This window comes from Phymastichus coffea, unplaced genomic scaffold (genome assembly GCF_024137745.1).
Source record: "Phymastichus coffea isolate CEN01 unplaced genomic scaffold, Cenicafe_Pcof_1.1 PCOF00008, whole genome shotgun sequence".
In the NCBI taxonomy this organism is placed as follows: domain Eukaryota; kingdom Metazoa; phylum Arthropoda; class Insecta; order Hymenoptera; family Eulophidae; genus Phymastichus; species Phymastichus coffea.
In genome coordinates this window covers 3,864,528-3,879,235 of record NW_026706819.1, presented here as the reverse complement: position 1 = coordinate 3,879,235, position 14,708 = coordinate 3,864,528, and the positions used below count along the sequence as shown (strand labels likewise).

At 37.1% G+C, this 14,708-nt stretch overlaps 1 protein-coding gene across 4 annotated transcripts in view; it reads right to left on the bottom strand.

Moving 5' to 3' along the window:
* Positions 1 to 313: 313 nt before the first annotated feature.
* LOC131669918 (uncharacterized) overlaps positions 314 to 14,708 on the bottom strand; it is a 1,245,201-nt gene continuing 1,230,806 nt past the window's right edge. For all 4 annotated transcript variants that reach the window (XM_058945134.1, XM_058945126.1, XM_058945144.1 and 1 more), the window contains one exon: positions 314 to 1,043. In XM_058945134.1, coding sequence (XP_058801117.1) covers positions 565 to 1,043 — 479 coding nt within the window. In that variant the 3' untranslated portion in view covers positions 314 to 564. The remainder of the gene's footprint in view (positions 1,044 to 14,708) is intronic.

Below are 14,708 nucleotides of genomic sequence, written 5' to 3'. Positions count from 1 at the left end.
AATATATGCTATTTGTCATATATATTTGTCATATAACCATCCATAAAATTGTACTTATGCGAAGTTATATTATCGATCTAATATAAGATTTTCAGATTAATTTAAACAAGATATCTGTGTAACTTTATAAAATAAAATATAAACAAAATTTATATAACGTCAATAACGACAACTCTGACTTTTACTTGATAACATTTTCGAAAGAGATAAAAACATATGTCATTCATCAAGAATAATCGATAGCTGAATTTTAAGAATTATTATTATGTCAAATATTTAATACATTTAAGACAATACCAGTAATGAAATTTAATGTAAAATAATATAATTAATGGGTTATGGAATACTCATATATGCATAAGAAATTCTTCTTATAGTCAAATTCTCTAAATTAACTATGCTAGCTTATAGTGCAGAGATGTAAACATTTTAGAAATTTGAAATTCATGTGGGATTTTGGCTAGCCAGTTCTACTTAAGATAAAGAATAACTAATGAGTCAGCGTTTGCAGCATAAATGGTTATCAGGCCAGCAATCGTGTCTACATTTGACATGGACCTCATGTCATTTCACGTCTTCCTCATTAAATGGAGTGGACAGCTGAGACAGTAGCTCTGACTGTTCGTAGGTCTCACGCTTAGACCGAAAGCTTGCAGTCAGATTGCTGAGCCAACCTTGTTGCGATGGTTGGTGCTGATCATGAAGAGAGTCGCTATTACTATTGCTACGTGTACCATCAATACTTATGCCTAATTTTAATCTTGAGAACAATCCTGATAATGATTTTTTGGGCTGAATAAGTGAGTCTGTCATAACGTTGCCAAGATGCTGATTAACTTTTGGTTTGCTGGATTTATTTCGTCTGTGAGTTGTGTGTATGTTCTTGGTAAGTATAGAATCGAGACTACCAGTGTGCTGCTGAAATTCATCTGATTTACTAACTTGTTCGAATGTGCCTAGTAGATATTGACCCAGATCGCTCTGTTTAGTAATCTTTGATATATCTTCCATACTTGCTGAGCTTTTACGAATCTCCATCACACCTAATAAAAACAAATTAAATTTTTTAATAAGTTTTCGTTAACTAGAAATTAGTAAGTAATACTCTTAAAAGTCTACTCTTGGAAAATTAATATTAAAAAACTTTTGAAAGATTTTACATGAATCATTATTCTAGTGAAGAGAATAAATTAAGTTTATAATTAGATTTGTTTTTATTCTACTATTAGAATCTAAATTAGCTTTTGTTATATCCCAGCCATAATCCCACGATACGATTCGAGATCCGAACGTGCTCTAATTGCGAATTTAAGTAAAAGCCGATTTAAGCATCTGCCTTTTTGAAAAGTAGAATCATCTACTGAATAAGAAAGTTTTTAAAAAAATTTTGTGACCGGGTTAAATGATAATAAAATGGAAACTATGCCAGCGTCTAAACTCAAAGCATGGATCAGCTTTGACGAACGCCTGCGACTGGACATTGAGCTAGCCTACAAACGAACCTAAACGAATGCGATCTATAGCATAAAATGAATTGATAACCTAATATGTGGAATATTAGAAACAAATTTTTTTTGCCACTTTTAGCAAAACGCAAATTCGCATGGAAAACTCAGCGATATAAAACGTATCTGATTTTCTCACAATTGCGAAGAGTAAACGTTGTGTGTCACGGCAAAAATCCTAGCTTCCATTTAAAATCGATCATATGACGGAGTTTCAACTTAAGTTAGAAATTGCAATTTTATAAATTGAAAAGTTTAAAGTATTGCAACGGTAGTCGATTCAATTAATCGACCCGTTCGTGATTCTATTACTCGTGTGTTAGTTCGAACGATTAAGAGAGAGAGAGAGAGAGGGCGCGCGAAAGTTTGAAATAGGCAGTTAAGCCTCAGCTGTTTTCGCGAGAATACCGCCAAATTGTTTCGCACTGTGTTTCGCCGTGTCAATCAAAGTTTTCTGGGACTATTATATACGTGCGTGAGTGCAACAGCATTGTAGCGGCAGCAAGAAACAGCGTTTAGCAACAGCAATAAAAGCAGCAGCAGATTTGAAGAGAAGCAGAGCAGCTGATCTATTCGAGGAGCACTGTTGATTCTACAACAATTACGGCTGATCACCGTAATTGCACCGCAGGGTAGGTGCACCTCCCTGTATTGTTGCGTGACAAAATACGTTCGAAAGTATTTTGTCAATCGCGATCTTGAATTTTTTTGTATTCGCGCGTTAGTTTTCGTGGCAATTTTCAAATTCTCGCTCTCTCTCTCACCGAATATTAATAATTAATTGTAAGTCCTATTCGAGTGCGTTAGTCTTTCGGCCCATAAAAGACTGTAGTTTTTGTTAAATAAACTTTGTTAATTTTATTCGCCGTTTACGTCATTTCGTTTCCCATTCGCTTAATAGCTCTATAAAGGCTTAAGTCTTAATCCGATTTGGTCTAGGGGATTAAGCGGATTAGGCAGTAAGTCATTCATACTGAAAATAGACTGAGTGTCACAAGTCAAGTGACTTAAGGTGAGTTCAAATCGGATGGAAAGAAGACACTGAAACGAAATCATCAGACGTAAAGGCGAATACACGTATAACTATACGTGTTTAACGGAGCAGCGGTTAGCTCTGCATCTTGGGAGTTTGTGCTTAAATAAATTTCTCATTCTTGCTAGATAACCACACCGTTACATGGTGCCCAACTGGTACTAAGACCCGTTTCGTGCGAATAGGATTGTGCGTCGAAGGTAATCGACGCATGAGAGAGAGAGAGAGAGAGAGAGAGAGAGAGAGAGATGATTGCGCGAGGGCTTAGGAAAGTTTGAGCGGGTGGAAGCGCGAGATCGTGAGCGGTACGCCTTCTGCAGGGGAAAAACGGAATCACTTCGACTTTTTTCGTATAAATTGTTAAGTTTATTGTAAAAAGGGCGAAAGCGGTAATAAATAGTAAGTCGAAGTGATTCTAGGTCGTTTTGAGTAATTAGGTGTTAGCCCGTTTGAGCCATAGTTTGGTGGATAAAGGGGGGTCGGAAGCACCTGAACAACGATAAAAGCAGCGAGCGTGACCCATGCGTGCAGTCCAGGAAATGTTTGCCAGGCGGAGCAAGCAAACAGCAGGCTCCGATCTTAGGTAGGATTTTTAATACTATTATTAGATAATTTGCGGAGACTGCACGCGCTTATAATCTCGCGAGATTGTGCCTTATAAAAAGGAGGCATTAAGGGTAGTTACACTGATTAGTGTATACCCTGGTCATACCTTGGGTGACAGGAAGCGGTAGTGATCGATTAGGTCGATAAATTTTGAACCTCGACCGCATCCTACACCCGTGCGGAGACAAAATGACTCTGTTGTCAGCCCAGATCGACATTTAGGCATTAGAGCTGACCTCCGTACAACACGAACGCTACTTGGCGGATCTAGAGCTGCGTAAGGATGGAAATGTCATCCAGCAGACGGCTAGGCTTGGGAGATGGTTGCTAGAAGAGTACACCGTCACAGATTTAGAAGAAACCACGCGCAGTAAAGAGAGTGGTGGAGCGCAGGAGGCGCACCCGATAAGCGTGGCTCGATACAATCTATGACGAGTTGGAAAATCTCAGCGTAGATGAGAACAGCGACCATCCCCTGAGGCTTATCAATAGGGATGAAATATCCTTGACAGATATGTCAAAGACAATCGCCAGCCCGGATGAGGACTCGGGAGGGGGGGGGTGAAGCCAGCCGCCAAGAAGAGGATGAGATCATCAAGAAGGTCCTCTGCACCCAGAAACAGGAGGAAAGGAAGAGGAGACGGAGCAATCCGAAGCTCAGGTCGCAGGAATCCTGCACCCGGAAGGAACCTCGGGAAGAATTACACAGGCCGACAAAATTTAAAAAATGGAAAAACCCAGAAACCAGACAGTACGTTCCCGAACGTTTTTGGTGCGCTGAAACCGAATCTGACCTCAGAATTGCTTCATCACTCTAGGTTTTCGAGAAATCCTAACCTAAAAGTTCAAAAAACACGATTTTTCACTATATTTCGCGTAGTATTACGTCGTAAGCCAATTTTATTTTAAAAAACGAGTAATGCTATCTCAAAGTACTACTCTTACCCTTCAAAACCCTTTTTTTAGATTTAAAAAATCTTTTTTTTCCATCGAGATATAGTAAATTGAATTTGAGTGATTTAGCGATTTCGTTACAGCACGAAATAGTGGCGAATTTCCTAATAAGGAGTTATAGTGTATTTATATGTTTTTTGGGTCACTGAATCCAAATTTAACGTCAGAATAACTCTATAATCTCTATTCCCTTAACCCTAGAGCCCCATAAGCTGCGACGCTGTAACCCCTGACCGACATACTCCAAAGTCCTTAACTCTCAAGCCCTTGAACCTGCTGCGGTATAACCCCCGACCCTCACACCCCAATTTCCTTAACCCTCGAGCCTTTAACCTGCGAAGCTATAACCCCCGGCCCTATCGAGGGTTAAAGAAATTCGGGTTTGGTGGATGGGGAATACCGCTGGGTCAATGGAACAACGATAGACGTCATTTCTGCGGTAAAAGAAGGTAGAAGAATTTGTGTCTGTGATAGGAAAATTCATATCCAACTTACGTATACAAGTACTATTTACGTTTACATACATGTGTCTATAACTTGCGAAATCGATCAGCTAGGATTTTTAATCTTACATTTGTCTGGTCTACTAACGATGAAGAAAGTATCTACGTTAGCAGATATCGGATTCACTTAGGGCCTACATTTCCTTACTTGAGGATAACCGTGTATGACATTGCTCAAAAACTATAAATTTTTGTGCTTCGTTCTTCATCCGTGTTAGGGATCGTGTTTGAGCGGCAGGCTAACGGATAAGTCACTGGAATTGAATTTTTGGTATTATTTCTCGTACAACACTGCGTGCAGTACTTTCATTGATTTTTATTATAACTTCATTTTTCAGAAATTTTATCATTACCCCATTCCGGTATTAGAATAAGTTTATAATATTATTCGTATTTTAACACTGCTCGAAAACTCCAAGTTTTTGTGTTCTACTCTTCATCCGTGTTAGAGATCGTGTTTGAGCGGCAGGCTAACAGAGAAGTCACTAGAATTAAATACTTTCTATTATTTCTCATATAACACTGCGTGCAGTACTTTTACTGATCTTTATTATTACTTTGTCTTCTAGAAATTTAATTATATTTACCCATTTCGTTATTAGAATAAGTTTATAATATTACTCGTGATTTCCAATTAACTTATAAGTTATTGAAGATGTCGGCATGTAGAATTCCATGCAAAGGAAAAATCGATTCCTTTTGTAATATCTGCGGTAAATTTGAGGTAGCTCGACTTCGTCGATCAATCACTCATATTATTAAAGATCAGTTTGAAGAATGTTACGAGACACCTATGAAGAATTTAGACAAACAATGGGTTCCTAAATATATTTGTGAAGACTGTCGCCGAAGTTTGAAAAACTGGAATAAAACTAAAACCGAAGTTGTTCTCCAACCAACAATATGGCGTGAATCTAAAAATCACTATGATAACTGTTACTTTTGTAAATGTGATACTTTAGGTTTTAATCATAATAACAAAGCTTCTCTCCTTTATCCGAACGTTTCTAGTGTAACAGCAGCTCAGTATGGAAAAATAGAAAGAAAAAAAAAATTTTGATTCTGAGCCAAAAAAATTTCAACCAATAGAAGTTCCGGTAACAGACAAAAGCAGCAGTAGTGATGAAGAAGATTTTTCTGACTCAGAAAAGCTCAAACTTTTCGACCAAAATTCTTTGGATGATCTGATCCGTGATTTGAATCTTCCGAAAGATTCTTCAGAACTCTTAGCTTCAAGACTAAAAGAAAGAAATCTTTCATTACCTGAGACAAAAGTTTCTATTTACAGGAAGAATGATATTAAATTTCGGCCATATTTTACTTGCGTGGATAACCTTGTTTACTGCAACGATATAAAGCATCTCATCAGTTTATATGGAGTGCAAGGAGGTTATAATCCAGAGAACTAGCGACTCTTCATGAATGCATCTGTACAAAGTCTCAAGGCAGTACTTCTGCACAATGGGAATGAGTATGCAGCTATTCCCATTGCTCATTCCACTGTGATGAAAGAGTCTCACGATAACTTTCGATTCCTTCTTGAGAAAATCAATTACAATGAACACAAATGGCTCGTTTGTGGCGATTTCAAGATGATCAATATATTAGTTGGCTTGCAATCTGGAAATACGAAGCACCCCTGTTTTTTGTGTCCCTGGAACAGTCGTACACGAGAAGAACATTGGGTTCGGAAAGAATTGACGAAAAGAATCGGAATGGTTGTTGAATCACACAATGTCGTCCTTGAGAACCTTGTTGATACTAAACATATATTGTTACCTCCACTCCATATAAAACTGGGCTTGATGAAACAATTCGTCAAGGCACTAGATAAGGAAGGCGAATGTTAAAAGTATCTTCAGGGCAAATTTCCTAAATTGTCTGAAGCGAAAACTAAGGAAGGCATATGTGTAGGGCCAGACATTCGAGCACTTATGAAAGTTGATAAATTCCTCTTGACAATGACGACTAATGAGAGAAATGCTTGGATAAGTCTCAAAACTGTCACCGAGAATTTTCTCCGAAATCACCAGGACCCTAAATACAAAACTATTATGTCGACAATGCTACAGAATTTTCAAAAATTAGGGTGTTTGATGAGCCTGAAAATATACTTTATGTTTTCACATTTGGAATACTTTCCGGACAATGTTGGGACGTTCAGTGAAGAAATGGGTAAAAGATTTCATCAAGATTTCAGAAACAAAGAGGAACATTATCAAGGTAGATGGAATGAGAGCATGATGGCTGACTATTGCTAGGCTCTACACCGACACGATACATTGACAGATCATCATAGACGCAAATCTCTTAAACGTTCATTTCAAGATAAACGACAGCGTTTTCATAAAAAAAAGAAGTGAAAAATTGTAGGGTTGCAGATATTCAGATGCAACACTCACAAACTGAATAAATCAGATTTAAAACGCGTAATTGAAAGCTGCGTAGAATACAAGGCTTGGATATTGAAGGGATTGAAATGTAGAGACATACGGTTATACGATAGCAGCTTGAAGTGCTGATTGAAGAAATTCTGGCAAAGGAGTTTGAGGTTGCAGACTTGCAGGGCTCGGGGGTTGAATATAATTTGGAGGCTTGAGGTATTCTGCGTAGCGAATTTCGGTATGAGGGTTGGGGGTTATAGCTTCGCAGATTAAAGGCTCGAGGGTTGAGGAAATTGGGGTGTGAGAGTCTGGGATTATACCGCAGCAGGTTAAAGGGCTCGAGGGTTAAGGAAATTGGGGTATGTCGGTCAGGGGTTACAGCGTCACAGGTTATGGGGCTCTAGGGTTAAGGGAATTGAGATTATAGAGTTATTCTGACGTTAAATTTGGATTCAGTGACCCAAAAAACATATAATTACACTATAACTCTTTATTCGGAAATTCGCTACTATCTCGATGGAAAAAAAAGATTTTTTAAATCTGAAAAAAGGGTTTTGAAGGGTAAGAGTAGTACTTTGAGATAGCATTACTCGTTTTTTAAAATAAAATTGGCTTACGACGTAATACTACGCGAAATATAGTGAAAAATCGTGTTTTTTGAACTTTTAGGTTAGGATTTCTCGAAAACCTAGGGTGATGGAGCAATTCTGAGGTCAGATTCGGTTTCAGCGCACCAAAAACCTTTGGAAACGTACTGTCTGGTTTCTGGGTTTTTTTCCTTGTTGGCTTGTGTAATTTTTCTTAATGAATATTTCAGCGATGACCCTATATTATTGATTGAAGTGGGATATATGTTTTCAATGTATTTTTTTCCGTAAAATTCATTGATGCTGTCAGTTTTGGTGTAGAACGAGTATACAAAGCGGTAGCGTCGAAAAACCATAAAAAATCGAAAAAATGCAGTTTTCTCAATTTTTGTCAAGGACCCACCACGATATTCAACTTTCTGACCACATCAATGGATTCCTCATAAAAAAGTACACAATTTGAAATGGAAAAAGAATTTTGTCCAAAGTTTTCAGACACCTAAAATTTTTACTTTGAATATTTTCGGAATTTTTTTAAGGCAGAACCATCCAATCTTATGACTCGAAAAAAATCACCTGTTTTTGTGTTATTACAAAGAATATGCGTGATTTTCCGTTTTGGAGAAAAAAATTTTTTATGAAAAACATCGCTTTTTGACCGTATAGAGATTTAGGGGCCTAGGAAGTTCGGGTTTGCGGCAAACGTATTGTTTTTACGTCAAAAATGTGCCTATAAACTTAGTTCCCCGATCCTGGGAAGGGGGCATTTTGACTATATTAACTGGGGGGTACCCTCTGTGCCGTCGGTTTCTAACCGAAAGGTCCGAGGTAAAATTGAATTAGTCTGTTCACAACTGTTTGAACACAGCCAACCAAAGTTACGGGCTATTCCAGCTGTGGGAATAGAGGATTGACAGAATCTCGGATTGAATACGGCTCTAACTGTAGAAGCGTGGGATGCCAGAGGCTCGAACTCAGCCACCAAGATGCATTCCCAGCTGTGGGAAGCTAAAATAACAGAGATTTGGTATGGTCAATGGTGCCCAAGACTTCTGCCATATATAAATTCTGTTTTCGCATGACCGCTTCCTGTTGCCAGGTGGTTTTACTTTTCACTATTTCTGGTTTCAACTTCTACACGTCTCCACTATCATACTGGTGACCTCGAATAGCTCTTGGAATCAAACTTTTATCACAAGGTGAGATTGTGAAACGAATTAAGCGATTGAATATATTTGCATGCAAAGTTTCACTGCGAATCGTTTATTCGAAAATAAACGATTCGACTTTAACTAATTTTCTCCGTTTTTGAAGTGCGGAATTTATCAATTTAAATCCACGTATGTGATTCAATAATTTAAAGTCCACGATCGTGTCTATATTTGTGTCGGGTAGCATGCAGCGGAAAAGGAATTTGGCTTCACTCAATTAATTTAATTTTAATTTCAAAGACAATTTATTCACTCGTCAAAGGTCAGAGGACAGAGATCAGAATTACTGGCCACAGGTCAGAGAATTTTCCTGAAAACGCGAAATATAAGCGAATCCCCGCAAGTACACAAAAGTCGGCAAAATAACGACGGATACGTATTCTTAATTCATCATGAGATATGACTACGGCGAAAATACGTACTCACCAAGTTTCTTACCAATAATCTTGCTGAGCTATTTCTCCTCTATCTCTCTTTCTGTCCCAGTGGCTTACCCATACTTAATGAACTGTCGAACAAAACGATGGCACAGTAAAAACTCCAACGAACTGCCAACTATCGTTGTGTGCTGATACAAGCAAATTGGTCAAGTTAATGACTTCAGAAGAGAATTCGGTCTACAGGTCAAAAGTCAGATTCGGATATATCTAACGCCCTCTATTTACCTCTTATGGAGCGCATCTATTATCTATTTAACCCCCCCCTAGGCTTGTCTATCATTTGTCTATTGAGAGAGAGATCTTTGAGAGAGAGATACCCCTACTTTCGGGCCTAACTCGATGCGGATGGAAATCTAATGCCACGAATTATTCTCTGATTTGACGTGATGTCATCAAAGATTTACAGTGCGTCTTGTTTTAATTTTCAGATTTGCCGAATTTTGTAGATTAGTAGGTTAGATTCTCTATCAAAGGTGGTATATTACTCTTACATAGGATAATTTGCTGTATAAATACTTAATAATACATTGACGCACGCTTATATATTGTAAAATTACGTTTGCCGCATTTTTCATATCTACATACAATTCTTATTTCAATTATATGCCACTTCGTCTTTATCGTATGAATCATACATGAATTTTTGCAACGATTCACAATTTATTATTGCATGAATCATCCTTGTTAGGCGCGTGCGTAGGTCATACATATAGTCAACATACATACTTATTTGAATTTATTTGCTACTCATTGCGCTTGCGCGGTTATTTTATTCGCCAGTGATGCGTCTGTATTGACGTGAGGTTAATTCGTTACTCTATCTAACGTGCATTCAGCTATTGTTATTGTAGCACCACCGTTCAGTCAGTCTGTTATCTCTCTTGTGCTCGTGCTCTCTCTATATCTGTCAAAGTAGCTGCCGTCGCTCGCAAGTGTACATATGTGCTTCGGTACCGCTAACCATTTTACCTCCCAGGGCATTCGTTATTTGTCGTCCGTGTCGCGTATATATGTGCATAGAAAAACTTATGCCTTTTTCATCGGTTTTTAGTTTCAATAGGGACATTAGTGGTGTTGTGGTACGCGTGAGTATTTAGACGACTCGCGTTTTCGCCGCGGTTTTCCATAGTTAGGTCGTGTTTTCTTTAGATCATAACAGTGTTGGGAGTGTTCCAGGCACGGAAAACTCCTTTGATTTTGCGTCTTTCGTCCGCATCTTATCTGCGTGATCAGAAAATCGGCTGCATCGTCGTTGCAGCTGTTGATAGCGTCAATATATGTGTTTTACTAGTCTGGTGTATGTGTGTCGTGGCGTTGACTGCTCTTAACTGACTTGTGCAGTTGCTGTCGGATCGCAGCGTTGTCCTTATAACGCCATTTTCTCGGGGATGAAGCGTCGGAAATAATTAAGGGTGCGTGTTTAGGTCAGGGTATGATGGCGAAATTTATACGATCGGTCGCGAAATGGGGAAGGGTGACGGTGTCGGATCATAAACCTAATATGAACGTTTTTTCTAGGTTCTAATTGTCGTCCAGCCGCCAGCAGTTGATGCAGGACCTGAGCGAGGGATCGACTGTGGGGGTGGTGGAGATTACGGTCAATTAACCAAAATCCATCCCATTTCTCCGAGGCAGGATCCGAACGATGGTTTTGGGGGGTTCCTGAATGGTGATACAATAGTTCGATTAGTCAGTGGGACTGGTAGCTCGCCATCAGAACTCTCCGTTGAGCGAATCACCGGATGGACTACGTTACTAAACTAGAGGTAGCGCCTAAAATTACACTTGCGGCGTTTATCGCTAGCGGTCATATAATATTTACTCTGGACCTGTTCACTGAACCAGCGGGCACATCCAGCAGAGTGTATTTTCAGGTTTTGGACCGCCATATTTTCAAAAATAGATGAAAAGACGAATCGAATGAGAGGTCGCCCGTCCTGATATCTTCAAAACTCACGGAGTTATGGGTCTTCAAAAATGGCCCAAAAAAGGCTCATTTTTTCACCTACTTATATATATATCTCGGTATATATATATATATTTAAAAAAAAACTGAGATAGCCAAAAGTCTTTTTGTTGCATGTACTACCATAGAAAAAATCGCCGTCAAGATCGGTTGACCCACCTGCGCAGCTTTTTTTAAAAATCTGTTGGACAGACCCATATATATATAGACGCGTGTTCTTCGCTTCGCGTTGTCTATTATCTATAAACAATATGGTACTCACTTATTTTTTTGATAGAGTTATTGGCGTTCGGTCTTATGTATTATTATTCTTTTTTTATTTATATGGTCTTCTTTCCTTTTGTTTTTAAACGGATTGTATGGTCCGTCAAATGTATGCGTATATATGTATGTGTCCAATTGATACAGTGGATTAATATATTTTCTTGGTCCTAACGGCGTAAACAGATTGCCTGTATGATTGCTGTTTTTCTTTGGCTTTTATTAACACTCAAGCTCTGATGAAGTAAACTGAACTAAACTTTCAATTAGGTAAATCATAATACCGGATAACTCGGACAAATTAAACCAAACTAAATTTATATTTCAATTGGCGAGATAAATTCTGAATTCGAAAATATTGCGGCCTTCTTGCTCTGGCGTTCAGTCCTGACTAACTAATCTCCTGTCGTCGTGTTCACCAGTTTATTATATATCCTTTGTCCCTCGCATTCCGTCTCTCTCTAGCACATACGCTTTAGACGTTTACGCATTTCTAATCGGCTCGTATTACTTAGCCCAGCACGCTGACTGCAGCATGCTGTCGCAGCATGCTACAGCAGCGTGAATCAGCTTCTCCCGCTCATTCCCACCAAGCCGCGCACACGAATACTGCTAGCTATGGTGTTTTATCGCTATAATCTTGGCCTTAGCGCAACACGAATGGGACTCTTGAAAGCGAAATTTTAATCGTAAAATATAAAAATGGTACGTCACGTAACAAGTGGCTTCAACTTATTGATACTTTTTATAATTTCAATTTTATATTTTACATCATATCAACCTATAGAAGTATAATCGTTACTGTCGTTGATTTTCGAGTCTCTAGTTAATCCGTAATTCAATATTCTTAATAATTTTACAATTTCTTTTGATATTCTTAGTCCGAAGAATTTGTTCCGATACGCATATACACTACCGTCCATAAAGATTTGCCATCCCCTTGCTGAAATCATCAAAACTTTAGAGTTTTATGGCTCAGTTTCTATAAGAGCTAGAAAATCTTGCGGGGTCTCATTTGAAAAGTCTTGGCAAGACCTTTCAAATGTTGTGAAACATAATTGATTTTATTTGTTTTTTGTACAACTTGTGACGTCATAAACAAATTATTTTTTTTTTAATTTTTTCACATCAACTTCGACCCCGATTTATTTATATAACAGATTCTACGATGGAAAAACTGTATAAGCCATTCGATAGAGCTTTCAAAAAGCTACAAAATCCATATCCGGAAAATTTTTTTACCTTTATTTTTTATGAGCTATATGGTGTTTTATACAAAAACAAAGATTTTCAAAAAATTGGCTGTATTTTTTTTATTTTCAACTCTAAAGAAAAAACTCTCAAGAAAAAATATAGTATTTTGCAAGAGCTATCAAATGCGTCACTCAGAATATAAAAAAAAAAAAAAAAATTTTTTTTTCACGTTTTTTAGAATTGAAATTTTTCTAGAAAAAAACTGAAATTACATATATTTATTAAAATTAGTAAGTAACTAGTATTTATAACTTAATGGGCTTACAAACAATGATAACAAGATACATTTATTGAACCATAATTTATTACTTACTCAGAATAGATTAACATAATTTGGTTACAATTTTTCTACAAAATTTATTTATTACAACGTTTGAATAATAACATAACAATAATAATTTCATTTTTTATAATACTAATAACGCTTGTAATTAATATATTATCACAATCTGAATATAAATTTCAGTTGTAAACAAAAACGAAACAATACTAATTATTTAAACGTTTTTTTCATCGAAATGTCCACCTTTGTTTGCTATAACTACTTTACAAATTCGAGGCATTCGTGCTACAAGTTTCTCTAAAGTTTCTGCACTTATTTTTTTCCACTCATTTTCTAAGATATTCCAAAGGTCCTTCTGGGAAGTAGGTCCTACCTTCCTTACAGCTCTATCTAGATCATCCCACAACAGTTCGATAGGGTTAAGATCAGGAGAGTACGGTGGTCATTCCATCACAACTAATTTTTTTTTCTTCTCCAATTGAGCAAGATAACTTTTACATAACTTTGAAGTATGCTTTGGGTCGTTATCTTGTTGGAACGTAAATTTGCGACCAATTATTCTTGTTCCGGGAGATACAACATTTTTTTCAAGAATTTTTTTGTAACCTTCTTTTTTCAACTTGCCATCAATTTTAAGAAGGTCACCAACCTTAGAACCACCAAAACAGCCCCATACCATTACTGAGCCGCCACCATGTTTAACCGAAGCACACATATTTTTCTCTAAATGTTTTTGCTTATTTTTTCTCCGCACAAAACATCTAGGTTTACTACCAAAAACCTCGAATTTGCTCTCATCAGACCACAAAACTTTTTTCCAATCATCAATGGTCCAAATTTTATGTTTTCTGGCCCAAGCCAATCGTTTCTTTTTATTAATCGGTTTTAGTAAAGGCTTTTTAATTGCTATTCGACCGCATAGTCCATCTTCATGAAGTCGTCTCTTTATCGTAGTAACACTAAGTTTAACATCATACGCTTTTTGAGTTTCAACAGCAAGATCGGGTGCCGTGAGTCTTGGATTATGTGTACTTGTACTACAAATGTGTTTATCAGTAGCGCTCGTAGTTTTTCTAGGCCTTCCTGAAATTTTTTTGTTTTTGATATTTCCTTGGGTTATGAATTTTTTAATGTTATAATCAACTGTTCTTCTTGGAATATTCAAAATTTTGGAAATTTCATTACTTTTATTCACTTTATGCAAGGCTACTATCTCAGATCGCTCTTCAATGCTTAAGTTTCTTTTTTTCGTCATTTTTAATGAACAAAAAATACATGCATAATTACTGCCTAGATTGGACACATTGATATTTCACTCATTAAAGCTGAAAGAGACTGAATTTCCATACGTATTCTCTGCTATATGTATATATTCATGAAAGTCAAGTAAATCAAACCACGTAAACACTCAGTGATTATCACAGTGATTATCGGTGAGCATAATACTGTAGAAAGTCATTAAAAATGAAAACAATGCAAATTCCTCTGTTACAAACGTCGAATACAATAAATGTATCTTGTTATCATTGTTTGTAAGCCCATTCAGTTATAAATACTAGTTACTTACTAATTTTAATAAATATATGTAATTTCAGTTTTTTTTCTAGAAAAATTTCAATTCTAAAAAACGTGAAAAAAAAAATTTTTTTTTTTTAAATTCTGAGTGGCGTATTTGATAGCTCTTGCAAAATACTACATTTTTTCTTGAGAGTTTTTTCTTT